Raw genomic sequence first — 19,366 nt, 5'->3', positions numbered from 1 at the left:
GATTTTTTTCTCTTGTTTTAAGGTCGTTGGGGATGTCAAGACAAGCAGCAAGGTAGGTGACAATATCAGTGTGTTATTTCTTACTAACCATGGGACATTACATCGATTTACCAATCCCCGTCAAAGGATGTAACCCACAGAACAATAAATGACTCCAATCACAGCCTCGACTGCACTATATGTAGAGTTCTACCCACAGAATAACTCGGTGGCGTTGTCCCATTTCTTTGCAACCTGTAGGTGGCATATGGTTATAAAGTCTAAAAATTGAATATAAGTGCTAATTACATTCGGTGTGACAGAGGATTATTTTTGGATCATGTGATCATGCATGCCAAGAACTTGATCACCTATTGGAAATGACATGAACTTTTAATAAAGAAAATAAAAGATATTAGCTTCTTTGGTGGGTTTTATTTAATTTCTTAGACTTTTTAGTGGGAAGGAATAAACTTCAATGAGGACTTGTTTGCAAATTTATGCAAACATATTTATTTCAGTCCTATATAGTTTAAAAAAACTTATTTTAATGGTAATCACTGGGTTAAAAGAAGTCAAATGATGGCAAAAATTTTATTAAATTATCTCAGGAAAATGTAATAAACTGAAATTATAATGTATAAATATTGAAACTTTACAATATAGCCTTAAGTCAGATTCATGAAACCATTATTATTGATTATTTAAGTTAGCAGTGATTTTCATTGTGAATTGACATTCACTGCAAAATAATTATTAATGTACGTATTCTATTAGAAAGAGAAATGTGTTCCTGAACTGACAGTTAAGTTTTTGCATTTATAGGTTAAACAGCCAGTTTAATTGTCCCATTTGGTGGTCTAAAACCTATATATATGCTTCTGACCCTTCCCCTGTTGCTTTCAATCTAAATAGTCATGCCTCTTACTAATGGAAAACCCCTTTCTCAATGTACATTTACTTTCTGAATGTAGATCCCAGCCTACTTACATACTATCTAAACAGAATATCGTGTGGATAAATGAAGCATCAAATAACTGAATTCCTACTATATTAAGCTTTGTTTATAGCTCAGGAGAGTTTCTCTGATTGTCTGGCTTCCGATTCTATCTATGTGTCTGTTGGTATTGTCTTGGCTGTTTTCTGTACAATATACAGATTTTTAGCTCTTCTGAGCCAAAGGCTCAAAGAGATAATGCTATGGCCATTTGTGCGGTGTGCATAAACTTTTTAGAATATGCTCCATAACTCAAGAACCCCTTGGCCAATCAGTACCAAATTTGTCACAGGGTATCCTTGGCCCAAGGGCTACCATTTATACTAAAATAAGGGTTGGGACCCTTAAACAAGGGGAGATAATCAGGAAAACAAAACCAAAAGTACTGGTTGCTAAAAAATCTTCTTCTCCATAACCATCAGGCAGATTTTCACCAAACTTACATGCAAGGATCAGGATATATCGAAGATTAAAATTTGCATGGGGAATTACCCTGGGGCAAAGGGCGTGGTCTCAAGGTCACTTCAAAGTTGACCTAAATTTACAATTAATAAAAACGTGTATATTTTGCTTACTATAAGGACTAGGATCATCAAATCTTGTAAGTTGATGCATCTTATGACTTCACATCATGTTAACTCAAAAGTAGGTCACGGTGACCTACTTTTTAAATTTTGCGGGGATTTGTTTTCAAATTGATTTGAAGGCATATTTTGGACACTTTAAGGCCTATGATCATCAAACTTTGTCAGTTGATGCATCTTGGGTCCTCGAACAATGTCAACTTAAAATTAGGTCACCATGACCTACTTTTTGAACTTTATGACTTATCTTTTTAAAAACGTTAAATCCCATTATTTCACTGGGAGATTTAGAATCATCAAATCTTGTACTTTGATGCATCATGGGACCTAAAAACATATTTATGAAAAATTAGGTCACTGTGACCTACTTTTTGAATTTTGCCAACATTTGTTTTCAAATTGTTTAAAACGCATATTTTGATTACCTTCAGACCTACGATAATCAAACTTGGTCAGTAGATGCATCTTGGGTCTTTGAAAAATGTCGACCAAAATGTAGGTCACAATGACCTACTTTCGACATTTTATGGCTATATTTAAGTATCTTAGGTATTTATTGGCTTAGAATCATCAAACTTTGTGAGTCGATGCATATTTGGATTTCAGAGAGTGATGACCAAAAAGTAGGTCACGGTGACCTACTTTTGACATTTTGTGGCTATAATTAAGTATTTCTGGTACTTATTGACCTAAAATCATCAAACTTTGTCAGTTGATGTATCTTGGGTTTTCGGAGATTGTCGACCAAAAAGTAGGTCACAGTGACCTACTTTTGACATTTTATGGCGATGTTTAAGTCAGTATGTTTAAGCAGTATGTTTAAGTATCCCAGGCACTTATTGGCTAAGAATCATCAAACTTTGTCAGTTGAGGCATCTTGGGTTTTCGGAGAATGTTGAATAAAAAGTAGGTGACGGTGACCTACTTTTGAATATCTCAGGTACGTATTAGCTTAGAATCATCAAACTTTGTCAGTTTAGACACCTTGGGTTTTCGGAGAACGTTGACCAAAAAGTAGGTCACTGTGACCTACTTTTGACATTTTATGGCTATATTTTATTATATCTGGTACTTATTGGCTCGGAATCATCAAACTTTGTCAGTCGAGGCATCTTGCGGTTTCACTGAATGTCCAACAAGAAGTAGGTCACGGTGACCTAATTTTGAATATCTCAGGTACTTATTGGCTTAGAATCATCAAACTTTGTCAGTTTAGGCATCTTGGGTTTTTGGATAACGTCGACCAAAAAGTAGGTCACTGTGACCTACTTTTGACATTTGATGGCTATATTTAATTATCTCTGGTACTAATTGGCTTAGAATCATCAAACTTTGTCAGTTGATGCATCTTGGGTTTTCAGAGAATGTTGACCAAAAAGTAGGTCATGGTGTCCTACTTTTGAATATCTCAGGTACTTATTTAATTAGAATCATCAGTCTTTGTCAATTAATGTATCTTGAGTCCTCAGAAAATTTCAATCAACTTATGGTATTTTATAATTATATTATAATTTCTTCAGTCTTAACTGGCTAGATATTATCAAATTTTGTAAGTTGATGCATTTTGGGTCTTATGATACTAATAGAGTTGGAGGCTTCTAATAGAAGTGATAGATTGTAAAATTTATCAGAAGAGCGATTCAAGGCCCTTGGGCCTCTTGTTCATTTTTTAGCTTGCCAGAACTAAAGCTTAAGTGAACTCTCCCGATGAATTTGTCTCATGTCCTTCTATATATCAGCTTGTCCATCCGTCTGTAAACTTTTCACTATTTCAATTTCTTAAGAATCATTGGGCCATTTTCAACCAAGCTTGTCACAGGGCATCAAAGAATGAGGGAAATTCAATTTTTTTTTCAAATGAAGGACCACACTCTCTTTAAAGGGGAGATAATTAAAATTAGTGAAAATAGTATGGCATTTTTAAAAAGTATTACTCTAAAAAAAAACAACAACAACACATGGGCCGATGAAGCTCGTGAAAGCCTAATAACATAGAGTAGATCTGTGTGAGTTTCTTTGAATTTTGACCCCTAGGATATGTTTGGAGTACAACAGGCAATCAGAAATTTACATAGGAAAATTTAAGAAAAAAATGAAATTTGGTAAGACCGTGAAACATTAACTGGCAAGATTGGAAATATGCATCTTACGTCATTTCTATCTGTTACAATAAAAACACTCAATGATAGACAATGAAATGGGCGGGTACAATTCGACGTGGACGCGGCCGGGGAAAATATTGGATTGAAATTCTAGTTTGAAATTCATTTTCAATACACCTCAGCTACGCTAGAAGGCAAATTATTACTGATTGACCCAGAGAACAAATAATATCAATTTCGGTATAGTTTTAAAATAATATATAAATCAGGATTTTCTGTCCAGCATTTTGAAGGAATATACGAAGGGACAAATATTTGATTTCTGTTTGGTATAATTTATGCATGTACTTGTTATGTGTGCATTGGGAGAGGGGGGCTTAATTATCTTGGAAATAAATAAGAAAGTTGTCAACATTTTTCATTGAAGACAAAACTAAAAAAGCTCTTGTCATCCTAAAAACTATTTGGTACAATGCATGATCTGACTTGAGAAATTTTGCCCCCCCCCCCCCCCCCCCCCCCCCCCCCCCCCCCTAGAATCATATGGCAGTCTCCTGAAAAAATGTCTTCTATGACTTTTAAAAGTGTCCATAAGAATATATTACTAGTATAGGCTATAAACTCATTATAATATAAATTTCAACCAACATGTATTTGGGAATTATTTGTCTTTTGGATCATACATTCACACTTGGCTTTTGAAAACAGCTCAGGTGGATTGAAAATGAATTTCAAACTAGAATTTCAATCCAATGTTTTCCCCTTGTCCGCGTCAAATTGTACCGGCCCATTTCATTGTCTATCATTGAATGTTTTGATTGTAACAGATAGAAATGACGTAAGTGTATATTTTCAATCTTGCCAGTTAATGTTCTGCAGTCTTATATATACAGATTTATCATAAGAATATCTAAGTTTTGGGGAGGATCGAGCCATTTCTGACAGAGTTATGCCCCTTGGACTTTGAAAAATTCCAATTATATGCAGTTTCTGTTCATTTTCTTTGCAGAGGTTGCACATACTGAAATGAAATTCAGTATACAGATTTATCAAAAAAATATATAGGTCACTTCTGTTTAGGGTACGATTATAGAGTCATTTTTGACAGATTTATGTCCTTTAGACTTAGAAAAATTCCAATTAATTGGGGGAGAGGGCATATGAGTTTTAGAAACATCTCTTGTTTCCTTTTGCCTTAAGTTATAGTTTTTTCCTTTTTTTTTTTTTTTTTTAAAAGACCTAAAATATTTGCATCCAGTTTTTCAACCCTTACATTTTACATCTATCTTTTTTGGGGGGACAGTTTCAATACTACAGTAATGCATCATGTTCAAAATCAAGAATTTCTATTTTTAGTAAAAAAATATATCTTTTTTTCCGTGAGTAATTTTTTTTTTACAGAAAACTCTTGTTGATGGATACATTTTTTATACAAGCACTGAAAACAGCGATACTCTGTTTTCATGTAGGAACTTTATTTATACGACACTAATTATGATTTGCATATATACCTCATATTTCTTATTTTATGTTGTAATAAATTATTGCTCTTCCTATTCTCTTTGTCAAACTTTCTTCATGTCATGGTCAGACATAGAATTCATTTCTAAATAAATAGCACCACTTGATACTTCATACTGTTTTCCATTTGAATCTACAATGCTCTAGTAGTTGATGAAAATTTAAAAAAGGGAAATTTGGAGTAGAGGGCACACAAATTAGGGTTAATGATACAGATTTCTTACTTTGGAATAAGTATTTAGTCCTAGACTGTTCAAAGCGTGATTCATTGTAGGCATAATCAATGATAACTATCTTTAAAACATGACCATAGAATATTTTGAAAGTGATGTTGCCATTAATCTTTAGACAGCAGTCTGCTTTTGGGGGTATTGGTTTCACTGAAGAGTGTTTCTCGCCGAATGACAAAACAGGATCTTTTCAATTAAGTTTTATTTCATTTTGAAAGATTTTTTCCTTTACCTTGAACTGACTGATGCTAATTTACATGTATGCTGAATAAGGTAAGAGACTTTAAAAGATGGGAGTAGAGAACTGAACTGAACCTCATTTTGCCTTTTTTTATTCTGGAAATTTTGTAGGCACTCCACCATCCATTATTCTGTACTCTTTGGGTTGGGCCAATCTACCCAAATGGCGTATATTACAATAACTAAATAAACAAAGGTAAATATTCTGATTTCTTTTTTCCAAATATTATGTAATTTAATGTAAGAAAACATAGCTTTGTGTTTTCTTCAAGAAATCTGTACATTATATAACCTAAAGCTAAATTTTACCAAACGGAGAACATCTTAGAGAATGATTGCATAAATTTAATTCATAAGAAAACAAGGATCTAGAATTCTTCAAAATATTTTTGCATAAAATTAAAACACTCATTGCAACCTAGCTAGTCACCTTATGTGTCGGTAGTGATTTTTTTTTTCCCATATGGACGTTTTTCAGTTCTGACTAATTTGACAACTTGAATTCATGGTTATAACTTCAAGAACTTCTTTCCAGAATGATATGTATTGACACAGATTTTTGGAATAGTTTGTCCCAAGTCTGTGACACAGCTGCAAGCTTTATATTTAATGCACTTCATATCCAGGGTTAATGTATTCCATCATTAGCATTTTTGATTGAAATATCAGAAGCGATTCCATGAATCTAAAACTTTTTGCGATCGGACACAGTTTTCATCTCGAGGATGTGCTTTATTTGGGAGTTTCTGTGGAAGGACTTTAACATTCCTTTCAGGTATGCATGTTTGTATGTTTTTTTTGTAGTGTGCGAGGCTGTCATTTGATTACATAAGCATAAGTGATGTACCAGTTCACAGGTAATAACCAGCCAGACTGCCTGTAGTGATGTATGTAAAGGTGGAACAATTCAGTTCATTATTAAGACTTGAACTTTGAGAGAAATGGTCTAGCTATTTTCCTTTAAGATAAAAATCTTATTCGAGCCTGCCACATCATCATGCTTTGTGATTTATTTTGGAGACAGCTAGGTCTTTTTTATTTACAGGTCAATAAACTCTCTTCAGTTACACTACAGTACTGTATTAAAATAACAGTCCAGGTATTTTATCATTTTGTTTCTGAACAGAGTACCTTCATTGGGGATTTTACATTTAGTTAAGCTTTGAAATAATTTTCGAATCTGCCTTTGTACCTCACAATTTGAACATAGTTGTGTATCTATCTGGTATACTATTAATATTAAGAAATGTGTTTTCTTCCAAAAACCTGCTCGGTGTTAATGAAAATCTTTTTTATCTGAAAACCAACTCATTGTAACATATACACATGCCTTCCACCAAGAGCCTGCTTATTGTAATAGAAACGTGTGCCTTCCATCCAAAGCCTGCTTCATGTAATAGAAACATGCCTAAATCTACCCAAAGCCTGCTTAATATAATAGAAACGTGTCTTCCATCCAAAGCCTACAGTTCATTGTAGCTCAGTCGGTAAAGCGCTTGCTCTGTGTTTGGGAGGTCATGAGTTTGAATCTCAGTGGCGACTAACCTAAGTCTATAGAAAATGAATAGCAACTGTTCCTTCGCCATTCCCTCAGCACTTTGAAGTGAAAGTTGTGGGTCCTTTTGATGAGACCTTAAAAACCGAAGTCCCGTGTCACAGTAGGTATTGGCATGATAAAGAACCCTCACTGCTCACTGGCCCTTAGTGCCAAGTTAAGGTCAAAATTTGAAGCCCTTAACCAGTATATGATGACGTCTCTTTTTGATTGAAAATTCTTGAATGGGACGTAAAACAGCATACAATCGGTCAATCAATCAATCCACCCAAAGCCTACTTTATGTAATAGAAACACATTCCTTCCATCAAAAGCCTGCTGAATGTAATAGATATGTATTATTATGACAATAACTTGATCCAAATAGTTGTATCACTTCTCGTTGACAGGCGCAGATCATGAGATCAAATGAGATGCGAAATAATGATAAATTTATTATATATCCCTCTACAATTGGTAAATTTAATAAAAGAAATCTTTTTTGAGCAAATTACACATATTTAATCCTTTAAATGAATCATTTTTTTCAAGGAACTTTTCATATGCAAGAAAAAAATGTCACCTGTGCCGTGTACCACTTCAATGGTTTCAGAGAGTGGTGATACAGATTCGGAAAACCACAGTGTGGTGATCTGGAAAGTCGGATATCACAGCATTACACGATTACGTAAATTCAACAGTAAAATTCTGTGATACACAGTTGGGTATATAATAAAAACACATGCCTTCTAATCCAAATCCTTCTTAATGTATCAGAAACGTTCCATTCACCCAAAGCCTGCTTAATGTATCAGAAACATGTTCCATCCACCCAAAGCCTGCTTAATGTATCAGAAACATGTTCCATCCACCCAAAGCCTGCTTAATGTATTAGAAACATGTCCTTTCCTGGTTCCATCCAAAGGCTTCTTTATGACTAATAGAAATATGTTCCATTCACCCAAAGCCTGCTTAATGTAATAGAAACTTGTTCCTTCCATCCAAAGCCTGCTTAATGTAATAGAAACACGTCTTCCATCCAAAGCCTTCTAAATGTATTAGAAACAAGTCCTCCATCCAAAGCATGCTTAATATATTAGAAACATCTTTTCCATATAAAACCTTCTGAATGTAATAGAAAGACAATATGCTTTGTTTCCACCCGAAATACTGCTCAGTGTAAATGAAAAAATATTCCTTCTATGTGAGGTATTCATTGAAACAGGAATTTTAACACATGCCTTCCATCCAAAAACCTGCTTATGGAACATAAATTAATGCTTACCATGTAAAACACGCTCAGAGTAAAAGAAACCTTTGCCTTACCCTTGTTAACAGAAAAATATTAATCTATTTCTATTAAAAGGACCAATTCCTTTCATCTAAGAGTCTGTTGTATAATAACATCCAAAAAGCCCTGGTGTTTTGATATGCATGCCCCCCACATACGTAATGTGTGCTTATTTAAAGTCAAAAAGTAGTGTAAAACACATCCTATCAAGAATGTTGTACAATCTTGTGTTATTTGTGTTCATCAATGTTCAACTGCAGTAGGGAGCTTTTCCATAGGTCATGGGTCTGTCAAGATTGCAATGAATCCAAGACTCTTGTCAAAAGTTCTAGCTGTTATCTCATCAAGATCAAGTCATATTATGTAAGAGAAGCATGTCTTCCACAGATTTTCAGATCCTGCTGCAATGAATGCAGAGTCCTCATTTTTGTGTGATTGCATTAATAAAAATTTCTCACATGCAAGCAGAATGCCAGCTAGCTAAACTGAGATTAATATTTTATTCAGATCATCATTAGCATTAATGCTAAAGCTAAATACCACCTAAACAAAATGTTGTACTCTTGTGTATCGTAATGAAACTATACCAAAAAGTCAATATTCAGACTGAAGCAAAAATCATGACAATATATGACTCCTACAGAATTATATGTCTCTGTGAGATAATTTTCCATCATTTGTATACTGTAAATCACTTTTTATTCGCGAGAACTTTATTTTCGCGTAATTACGCGAGGCAGTGTGCTCGCGAAAATTACATTCTCGCGATTAATAGTATTCCTTAAGATTATATAGAGCAATAACCACAATTCGTGAAAATTTTGTCTCGCTTATCAACAGTCAATGACCATCTCGCGAAAATAAGGTGTCGCGTAAAATAAGTGATCTACAGTATCACTGAAATAAGCTGATTTTTGGTGATACCTTGTAAATAATTCAAAATAATACCAATATGACAATATTTCTTCAATCTAACTAGGTTATTATCATTTGAGTGGTAAAAAAAAAAACATGAATGTATAAAAAATAAAATAATTATTTCAAAACTTGATTTCAATGTCTGAGCATTATTTTTAAATTTTCTTGAAAATTTTTTTGTTGGGAAGGTGAAATAAGAATGCTTCATTTTTAGAAGTTTGTTATTTAATATTTACTTAATTTTTTAAAAACAATTTGTAATGTGGCAATGGTTTCACCCTGTGATAGTAAGCAACATTCAATTACATTTAAATGATGGTGTGATTGACTCACATTTCTCTTTGGAAAAGACATCTGTATGAACCTTTAGTTGGGGTGTTCAGAACACCACTCCTAAACATTGCATTTAGAAGAGAAAAAACCCATATCATATGTTTGGTTTTTTTTTTTTATTTCCTAATTAGCTTGGAATTTATGCAAATGTTTGAATGTGTGACACTCATAAATATTCAGAGGAAGAAAAAACCCTCTTAATGAATACATTGATTGGATTTCTTTAAAGCACTTTTCCCAGTGGGACCAGAACATATTTTACTATCTATAAGATATATTGGCCTAGTTGAACATATAATTTCTTGAAACAAAGAACTGGATAATTAAAAGATCAATGTGGGAAGCATCAAATGAATCCAAAAAATGATTATATTTGCAATTTACAGGGTTATCATAATTAGGAGAGGACGTACTGCAAACAAATGTTTTAATGCACTCACGCACATCACTATCATACTAAATTTGTTTGCACATTGCTTAATGTGACTTTATATTAATTAAAGTGGCCCAAACAGTTTATACTTGTATATATAGGTAAAATTGCAACATATGTTCAACGTATGTTCAACATATGTTACTCAAAACATGTTTAACATTACCAAGGTTGCAATTTAGCATGTATACATGTTTTCACACAATTGCATGGGTTTAAATCATCATTGTGTGTTACATATTCCCCTTAAATAGTAGTCTTTGTGCTCATTGTGTTGTTATTCCATGTCAGTGGACCTTAGCTGCAGATCTGTGTCTCAGTCAGGTCTGAAAAACGTACTGATCGAGGTTATCCATCCCAATTCGTTCAGGCCACTGAACTATAGAACTGCTAAATGGACCTTGCTTTTACTTAACCAAGCAATATCAAATGACCATGAAGGCAGCTGTATTAATTCTTGTCATTTTATTTAATATTCCACTGGCCTCTTCAACATTGTAACTAAGTTTTTAAGTTATTTTTGCTCACCTGGACAAAACCAAGAAGAGCTCATGTGGTAGCATTCGAAGCAGAATCATCTCCCAAGTATTAATAAATTTTAACTGGATCCAGCTTACAGAGATTATTTATCTATAGATGCTTTAAACTTACAAGCCATGCGTAGGTTGATCATATACTGCGTCTGACCTATTTTTATGCCAGATAAATGCAGATCAGGTTGTCCGTGCACCATCGGTTCAAAAGTTATGGCCAAGGTTAATATTTTTAAAAATTAGGTCAAACATCAAGGTCAAAGATCAAAGTTGAAAGGTCTTGTCACAAGGATTAAATATGTGAAGTATGAACGCCTTAGCCCTAACCTTTCAAAAGTTATGGACAAGTTTGTTTTTAAAAAGTAGGTCAAACTCCAAGGTCAAGGTCAAAGGTTCTTGGTATTGAATGAAAGTTCTTCTCACAAAAATTACAAATGTGAAGTGTGAAAGCCTTAGCCATTAACATTCAAAGGGTCAAAAGGTGAGAGTTGTTGGTGTTGAATGGAAGGTCTTTTCACAAAGAATACATAAGTGAAGCATGAAAGTCCTAGTACAGGTGACTCGAGATCTCTCGAAGTTCAAGGGACCGCAAGAAAAGTTCGAGAGATCGAGGGGTTCGAGAGATAGAAAGTAAAAAAAAAAAAGTAAAAAAATTCCGGAATTTTCAGTTCCGATCACCGAAGTTCTACTTTTATAGATACCGGAAGTACATGAAAATAAAGTCATTGCACGTTTTCAATCGTATTTGACAGGTAATTTACGTGATATTAACAACGATGACTGTATTTCGAATAAATAAAACAAATTTCTAAAGCTTCAGTATTTATTTGTTCTTATTTCATGATTACATGAAACCCGAGTAGCAAGTGTCGGTTTGGCTATTCCGCGGCTTGATCGGGACCTTCACCAGTGTTCACCAGATTTTTCTTAATCGGTATTGTCCTTGAGAAAGGAATTTTCTTGTGCAATATTTGCTATGCTGGAATTATTTAGACTCTATTTAATCATAATAAAAGTTCATAGTCTATCGGAACTTACTAAAACGAACATCTATAAATTAAATTTCTAAAAATTATCGTCTCAGTTTCAATTCGAAATAAGTTGTGAATTTGTTTATAATGTACCCTGTAATTAACCAATTAATTATATCAAAACACGGACGACCCACAGGTGTAGTGTTGTCTATGTAAACACCCAATTAACACCTCCATGCCAGCCCAAGGCGTTTATTGTTTCCAGGTAAGTCCAGACTGCATCAATTTTACGCTTGATTGGCGTGTATAAACGCGCAATCAAAACTTCGAGAGATAGAGAGTAAAATTCAATGAAATATGTGTAACGGGACCAAGATTTTGGTTCGAGAGATAGAGAACTTCGAGAGATAGAAGTTCGAGAGATCAGGAGTAAATTTGCTTAATTATATAGAGGAAAAAAAACGGGACCGGAGGTTTACTTCGAGAGATCGAGAACTTCGAGAGATCGGAGTTCGAGCCATCGAGAGTCACCTGTATTTACCTTCAAAAGTTATGGCCAAAGTAAAAGTTTGGCATTTGTGTCTAAAACTGTGTCAAACTCCACGGTCAAGGTCAAAAGGTCAAATTTGGTGGTACATAAAGAAAGGCCTTGTTGCAAGGAAAAATGAAAGTCATAGCTCCACTAAATCAAAAGTTATGGGCAAGGTTAAAGTGGACAAACAGACAGACAGACACAACAAAAACTATGTACCCCCGAATCTTCGATTACGGGGGCACAAAAAGACTGAAGTTAAAATTTATATTGTCAGAAATTTTTTTTCTAACTTGTGAACCTAAACTCTCAGTTTCCAGAAACAGCAGACTTTGCTTTGTTGAAAACCTTTTATTTTGTATTAGGAATGATACATTTTTCTGTCATTTTAATACAATATACAGGCCTTGACTTGAGCTAGAGATGTTTCCTAGTTTTGATGCCAGATCTTTTTCTCAAGTTTTTGTTAACAAGTGGAACAGATTAAGGGTTTTGGAGCAGGTTGACATTCCTTAGTAACTTTAAGTCCTACTTGGAAAAAAAAATCTTACATGGATGCATCCAAGAAACATATATCAAACATGCAGTCAGACTTTGAACTGCTGATTTATTTACCTCTGAATTTTTATTTATTCATGGACTAAGATACAAACTGTTTACATGATTATAAATGAGCAACTGTAGCTTTCTAAACATTATGGATTTTATGTTCCGAGGTGCAGCAATCAGGCCAGAGGCATGTGAATTGGGCATACTAGTATTATATTTAATAATTATACATTTCAAAATCTTCATTTGCTTGGATTCCATCAGGCAGGTTGTATGCATGATTAAAATTACTTCTATGATCTATCCCTCTGTCAAAAATTGTAAAATTGACCCCCTTGGCCCAAGTGAGGAGCAAAATTGGTAATGTAATTGAAAATTCATTATACAATTTATGAGTTACTTAAGTATGTAAATTAAAGTTTTATATGCAGTAGTATAATTACACTGTTATTGATCATAGAATCATTAGTACGAATTTTATAATTGTCATACAAATCCAGAGTTCCAGGTCCAGATTTGATTAAAATGGTCATTGCCTGAGAAACTCATAATATTAAGGTGACCATCAAGGCCTGTGGTCTTCTTGTTTATACATGCAACTTATCAATTTTGGCAGTAAGAGAGATAACTCCTTTATTTTTTGCAGGTGCTGAATCCTCCAATGCCAGAAATGGCTGGCCTATCAGGGCCATCAGACAGCACAGAGCAGGTAAGACATGTTAAACAGGGGAGGGGAAATATCCCCCCCCCCAAAAAAAAAGCCAGGGGAGGGAAAATATTTAGGTTTTAGATATTAAAACAAAAAATGAGGATATCTTGGTGTGGTCAAAAATGACACTGAGTTCTCATTAAGTCTCACATTGATTTTGGCATAAAATGACAAGCAATGAATATTTTCCAGACTAGGCTGTATGTTACTTATTTCCAGTCGTTTGACAGAAATGATGAAAGCTGTTGTTTTCATCATAATCTATCAAGTATATTATCAATTGTTCTTAGAGTGTTACATCATCACTCAGAAATGGAATACATGGAAAAATTAATTTTTTGCATTCAGATTTTTGACTGCAGAAGCTCTGCAAATTCAGACAGACATACCAAATATGCCTTAGTGTTCTAATTCCCCTAGGGCTAGTTCTGCAGCCTATAATATGATGACTGCTGCATCAGAACAAAGTGCTTTCCTTCCATAAATTTAATCCTTTAAGGATATAAAAGAAAAATTTGACACAATCTATTCACTTCACATTTTATTATTTGGGACCCTCATTGTTTATAGTAATATAAACATGAAGATTTAGAGTTATCTGCTCCTGTTCATTTTGCCAACACTTGGAACCAAAAAACAAAGGAAGGTCATTTAATGGGCATTATAATACTACATGAACTATCAATCTTTAAATAAGGCCATTTCAGGATGGAACTGTAAGGTAATCCATATGCCTGAAGGCAAAGGTGTCCAGTTTGATTTCAAAACAAATGTTCATTGCATGCATGTTTATAAAAAATGAATAAAAATTCAAAAGGAAACCTAAATGTTACAAAACTAGAATTTCCCTGAAGAAACTGAACAATTTCATGTTAAATTATTTTGCCCATTAAATTGACCTTCCTTTGTTAAGCATCATGCAGTGAAATGCCTAAAATTAACCAAATTCTGGAATTATGCAAAATCAAGCTGTACCAAGCAAATGTATGAACCACTTAATTTTAAGTGTGAAGCAATATTACAGCAGGACAACCATAATAGCAGGACCCAGTTCACTTGTGGCTTTACAATACAGTTCAAATGAAGCTTTATAATGAAGATTCATTAGGGGTAAATATGGAAGAAGTCCTTGGGATATGGCCACAAGGTCTCTTGTCCCTGCACTGGGACCATGGACTAAGTTCGTTGCATGATATTAAAAAATCAATATTAAAATAATAAAATTAATGTGAGGGTGAAGTGAAAATCCTTATTGAACCCTGACAATATTAATAAAATAAAGCTTTGAGGCTTAAATAGATGTACTGGTTAACAGTACTTGTTGTGGGTCTCAGTGCAGGTCAGGTGGGTGCCAGCAGTAATATATAGGGACATATCATCAGTCCTAGCATTTTTTATTATGCATACCCTGCATCAGGGACGAGTCAATGAATAAGCAATCAAGTACATCTCTAAATATGAACAGATTAAACATGCATGTTGAGATGTAAATATGGATAATTGATCTCAAAAGTAAAATGTCAGACAAATGTGTATGATAAATCAGACTGCAATCAGTCATATCAAAGTTTTTTTTGTCTGATTGGTAAAGGATTGTTTACAACATGTACTAGCGCTGGTACGGGTTTATGTAGTACACACATCCATGTAGGTACGAGGTGTGAGACTTAGAGCAGTGTGTAAAATCAGACCCGTCTTAAACCGCTACAGCTGTGTGGATGAAGTGACAACTTAACAGGATGAGACCATTATGCATGTGCTAATCTGCAACCCTATTGATCCACTAGTCATGCTGACCGTTTAGGCGACCACAGTATATTAATATACAGTTTACATAGATTATTAGTTAAAACAGTGCATGTTAGACTGTGAGTACCCTGGAACTGGTTACTAGATGCAAGGGCTGAGCTCGTCTTGGTCGGCTTTCAAGGTAGGCGATTATTACTGGAAAATCTTATGAATATTCTGTGATAATCTTTATGAATGGAAAATTGATGGGTGTCTATTTTTTACATTGTCTGCATGCATGGTTAATTGGTTATTTAGATAACAAGAAATTGACAAGTCATTTGAATTTATAATGTTCCAAAAATGCATGTATTTTCCAAATGCATATTTTTCTTAGAAGGTGTCAGTTTGTCTTATGCAAGTTCAACAAGTTCTGTAACATATAAAAGGTATATCTGCTTATCAATATTTTTCTAAAATTGTATTTTTGATTTCGTGCACTACAAAAATTTGAAAGTTAGAATTTTTACAAATCACTATTTTTTCTTTCTTGGATAAAAGTTACTTTGTCATTTACCATTTAATAATTATTAACTTCATTTACATCCTGTAACTTTTTAAGCTGAACTAAGCTTAAGACTCAACTGAGCTCAAGTGAGGTCTGTCTGTCAGTTATGATACTTTGTAGACCTTGAGAATCAATGGGCCAATTTTAACCAAAGTGTCACAAGGCATCCTTAATTAAAGCGAATACTTAATTGATAATTAACCAAATAAAGGACCAAGCCCCAATCCAAGGGGAGATAATCAAGATGATACAAAAAAGGATGTAGTCATTAAAACAATCTAATCAATTTTGACTCAATAACAATAAGATAACTGTATGCAAATATTTTGTAAAATAGTGTAGAATCAAAATTATTCAAATCATTGCCCATAAGGATAGGGTGGGCTACAGTATGGGATCAAAGTTTGACTTCCTGAATTAATTTAGATTTTGAAATGTTCAAAGCATGGCTTTTAGTAGAAGGCTGCAGCGGTCCAACTCCAAGATCAATTTTTTTACACAAGGAATATATTTTGGTGCTTTCAAAAGTCTTCTTCTCAAGAACATGTGGAAGTGAATATACCGGTAGATAAACTTTATGTGAAGAAAAATTTTCCTGATAAAATAAATTCTAAATTGTTCAAATGTTGGTCCTCTCCTCCTAAAGGATAAAAGAGGACATAATAGGATATCAAAGTTTAAATTCAACTATTGAAAAAATTCAAAAATCTTCTCATGAACCACAATAGAACCATTAATTTGCCAACATTTCCAAATTGTGTGGTTTTAATACATTTTCCTAAAATGTTTTTGTTATAGTTCGCTAAAATTTGAGTTCAAATTTTACAAAATGCATGCATATTATACATACAAAGAATGTTCATCTCCATACCTACAAGGTCATGCTAGTGTTACATTCATTTGAAAATGAAATGTCATCAGGTTGTTTGGATTCAGAGAATCCTTAGCATTATGGTGGGCCATGTATAAACAATATGGCTTCCCAATTTTTCATAGGGATATACAGGGGGTAATTTAAATTATAAGGCTTAAGTTATTCAGGTGAGCATTGTGGCCCAATGGGCCTCTTGTTGAAAATTCAGAGATAAATGCATGTAGCACAAACCAATCACATTTCCAGAAAGAAATAATAAGTACAGATTCTGTCATCATAATCTGTCTTTTTTAAAATGACTATGTAAACCAGTGAAGCTCTTTTATATCTCGGGTAAATATATCTTTGTCCGGATATGTGAAGCAGGTATTCCTTTTTAAAATTTCGTTCCGATGAAAAATCGTTATATCACTGTATTCCTTGTTACAAGACTTTTTAGTACCAACTTTGCCATAATTTTTGAAAGGTAAGTGCTTAGGTTTAAAATAGCACTTTACTATGACCATAAGTTTTGAATTTTGCTTACATGGCTTTCATAATGGGGTGAAATGTTGAAAGGTTGTTTGTTGCTTAAACAGAATGTACCGGTATGTTTGACGATCATTTTCCGTGTAATCAAGATCTTTTTGACCGAGTTTGTAGTAAATGGGATAATGATTTGGAGTTGGTAGGTCAAAGGTGTTTCACTTGTAGCAAACAATATGTATAAGTTATTTTTAGCAGGTACATACGTATGCATAATGTCAAGGCCATTTCAGGAGAAAGAGATTCAAATTTTTTCTTTTTCTGAACTAGATGTTTCAGAAACTTGCATGTTCGTAATTTCATACATATCACATTTCATTTTTGCGCAAACAATTTATACATAGTATTAAGCCACACAATTTCATTATTTCTTCTTTCTAAGCCACATCAAGGGAGTCAGGGTGCAATCTCATTTATCCACCGTGTCTTGGTCTCTTTCCTTATTGTATAAATCAAAGTAAAAACACTGTGATATACGTAAAATCAGGAAGCATCTCCCAACATTGAACTCATTTAATCTCATTATAAAATGGTGGAAAGAGCTCTCCGATTCCAGGTAGTGGGCCTTAAGAAATCGAGATTCTGTGGGTGTCTTGCTGAAGGGAGACAGCTGACAGAATGAATTAGAAGCTGATTTCTAAGAGGTGAATTGCTTCCACGAGTCCGCAGGTCTTTCTGATCAATATGTCTGAGTTTGGAAATGGCAATAGAAATCGCAAGCCTTTTTGCTGCAACTTTGTGCTTTCTTTGAAAATTGTCGGCAAAAATGATGAGTTGGCAAAGTGCATATACTCTGTTTATAAGGTTTTCCTGGCAAGGTAATGAAGTATAATGAAGTGTGTCATAGTGAAATACTGAGGAAGAATTACATGATTTTCTGGTAAGTTTTGTCACTGTGGAATTTTCTAATTAATTATATACACCATTAACTGGCAGGTCACCAGTGCTATTTACAGTTAACCTTTTTTGTGGGGTTAACGTAACCCTCTGGTCATCATAAAATGTTCATTGACCTTATACTGAATATAAATTGACGATTCATTATATTCACTTTGAAGCAGTATGTAGGCTATATCTAAAAGTTAATCATTCCTTGTATTGGTTAGTAAATTACTGACATTATGCCTACTCCACTGTGTTTACTGATGTTTGTCATTGTATGTTGACCAAATTATTAAAATTAGTCACTGTCTATTCTCCACAGACTAGCTGTACAATAAAAGGTGGAGGAATGATTGATTTCAGAATACATTGTGTGATTTTTTTTTATATTTTAAAATCCACTCAGTGTTGAGGTCTCACTGTGGGAATAGTAAGATCAGGAGAAAACCTGCAGTTTTCCTGGATCTTGAAACTTGTCATCATCAGAATCCGAAAGTTCTAGTTGTTATATTAATTAAGTGATAGTGTTATGATCAGTTCTTTTAATTACTTGCAAAAGTATATTGTATAGTTTTCATTCAAGGACTTGTCATTCTTGCTTTGCTATAGATAATACCAAAAAGACCAATTCAGTTTTTGATGGCCCATTGTAATATTAGAAAGGAGAGGGGGGTACTTATATCTTTCAATATACATTTTTCTAGGGAATTTTTTTATATCGGGGAACATGCTGATTAAATAAAACAAAAAAATTAGGTAATGTTTATTGATCAAGGGAAACTTGTACGGTATTAAAACACGCTAATGTAACGAAGTGTCATGGACAGACAATTTTGCTTCGCTATATATATATATATTTGTTATGTGTATAAAGTGTTCAATAAAAATCAATTGAAAATCACTGCTATAAGCATTGATTCTTTATAATATGCATGTTCACTAATAAGTGTTTATTACTGCACATTTATTGCATATAAATTCATCCTGCATATATAAAAATTATTAACTTAACCCTGGTTACGTTAAATTATTAAGATATCTTCAGTCTGCTAGCCCAGGCATCACCTAACTATTGTCTGATTTTAATGAAATGCATACAAGTACAAAATGGTGGTGGGAAAAAAAGACAAAATTGGCAGTTTGATCTAGCTGTACCAAAGCATGGAAAACAGGCATAATCAAGTCTGGAATACTCGGTAAAAATCTAGGCGTGTTAGACCTACAACAGGTACATATGTAAGTAAATTTTAGGTAGTATAAGCAAAAATCAAGTAGAAACCAAGGTAAGGATGGAGAGGAATTTGGGGCAAATAATTATGTTAAGTAGCTT

General features: G+C 33.9%; 1 protein-coding gene across 4 annotated transcripts in view; it reads left to right on the top strand.

Annotated features, from left to right (window-relative positions):
• Positions 1–19,366, top strand: part of LOC134236693 (vitamin D3 receptor B-like) — a 53,923-nt gene that overhangs the window by 10,002 nt on the left and 24,555 nt on the right. For all 4 annotated transcript variants that reach the window (XR_009985665.1, XM_062718865.1, XM_062718867.1 and 1 more), the window contains exons 2-3: positions 23–52; positions 13,397–13,459. Coding sequence is in view for 3 of the 4 variants with exons in the window: in XM_062718865.1 (XP_062574849.1) it covers positions 23–52; positions 13,397–13,459 (93 nt within the window). In the remaining variant the exon portion in view is untranslated. The remainder of the gene's footprint in view (positions 1–22; positions 53–13,396; positions 13,460–19,366) is intronic.

Source organism: Saccostrea cucullata, unplaced genomic scaffold, assembly GCF_032062105.1.
Source record: "Saccostrea cucullata isolate Sc308-1 unplaced genomic scaffold, CSIRO_AGI_Scuc_v1 ctg122, whole genome shotgun sequence".
NCBI classification, from domain to species: domain Eukaryota; kingdom Metazoa; phylum Mollusca; class Bivalvia; order Ostreida; family Ostreidae; genus Saccostrea; species Saccostrea cuccullata.
The sequence above is the reverse complement of the archived record's forward strand: the minus strand, read 5'-3'. Positions and strand labels throughout refer to the sequence as shown.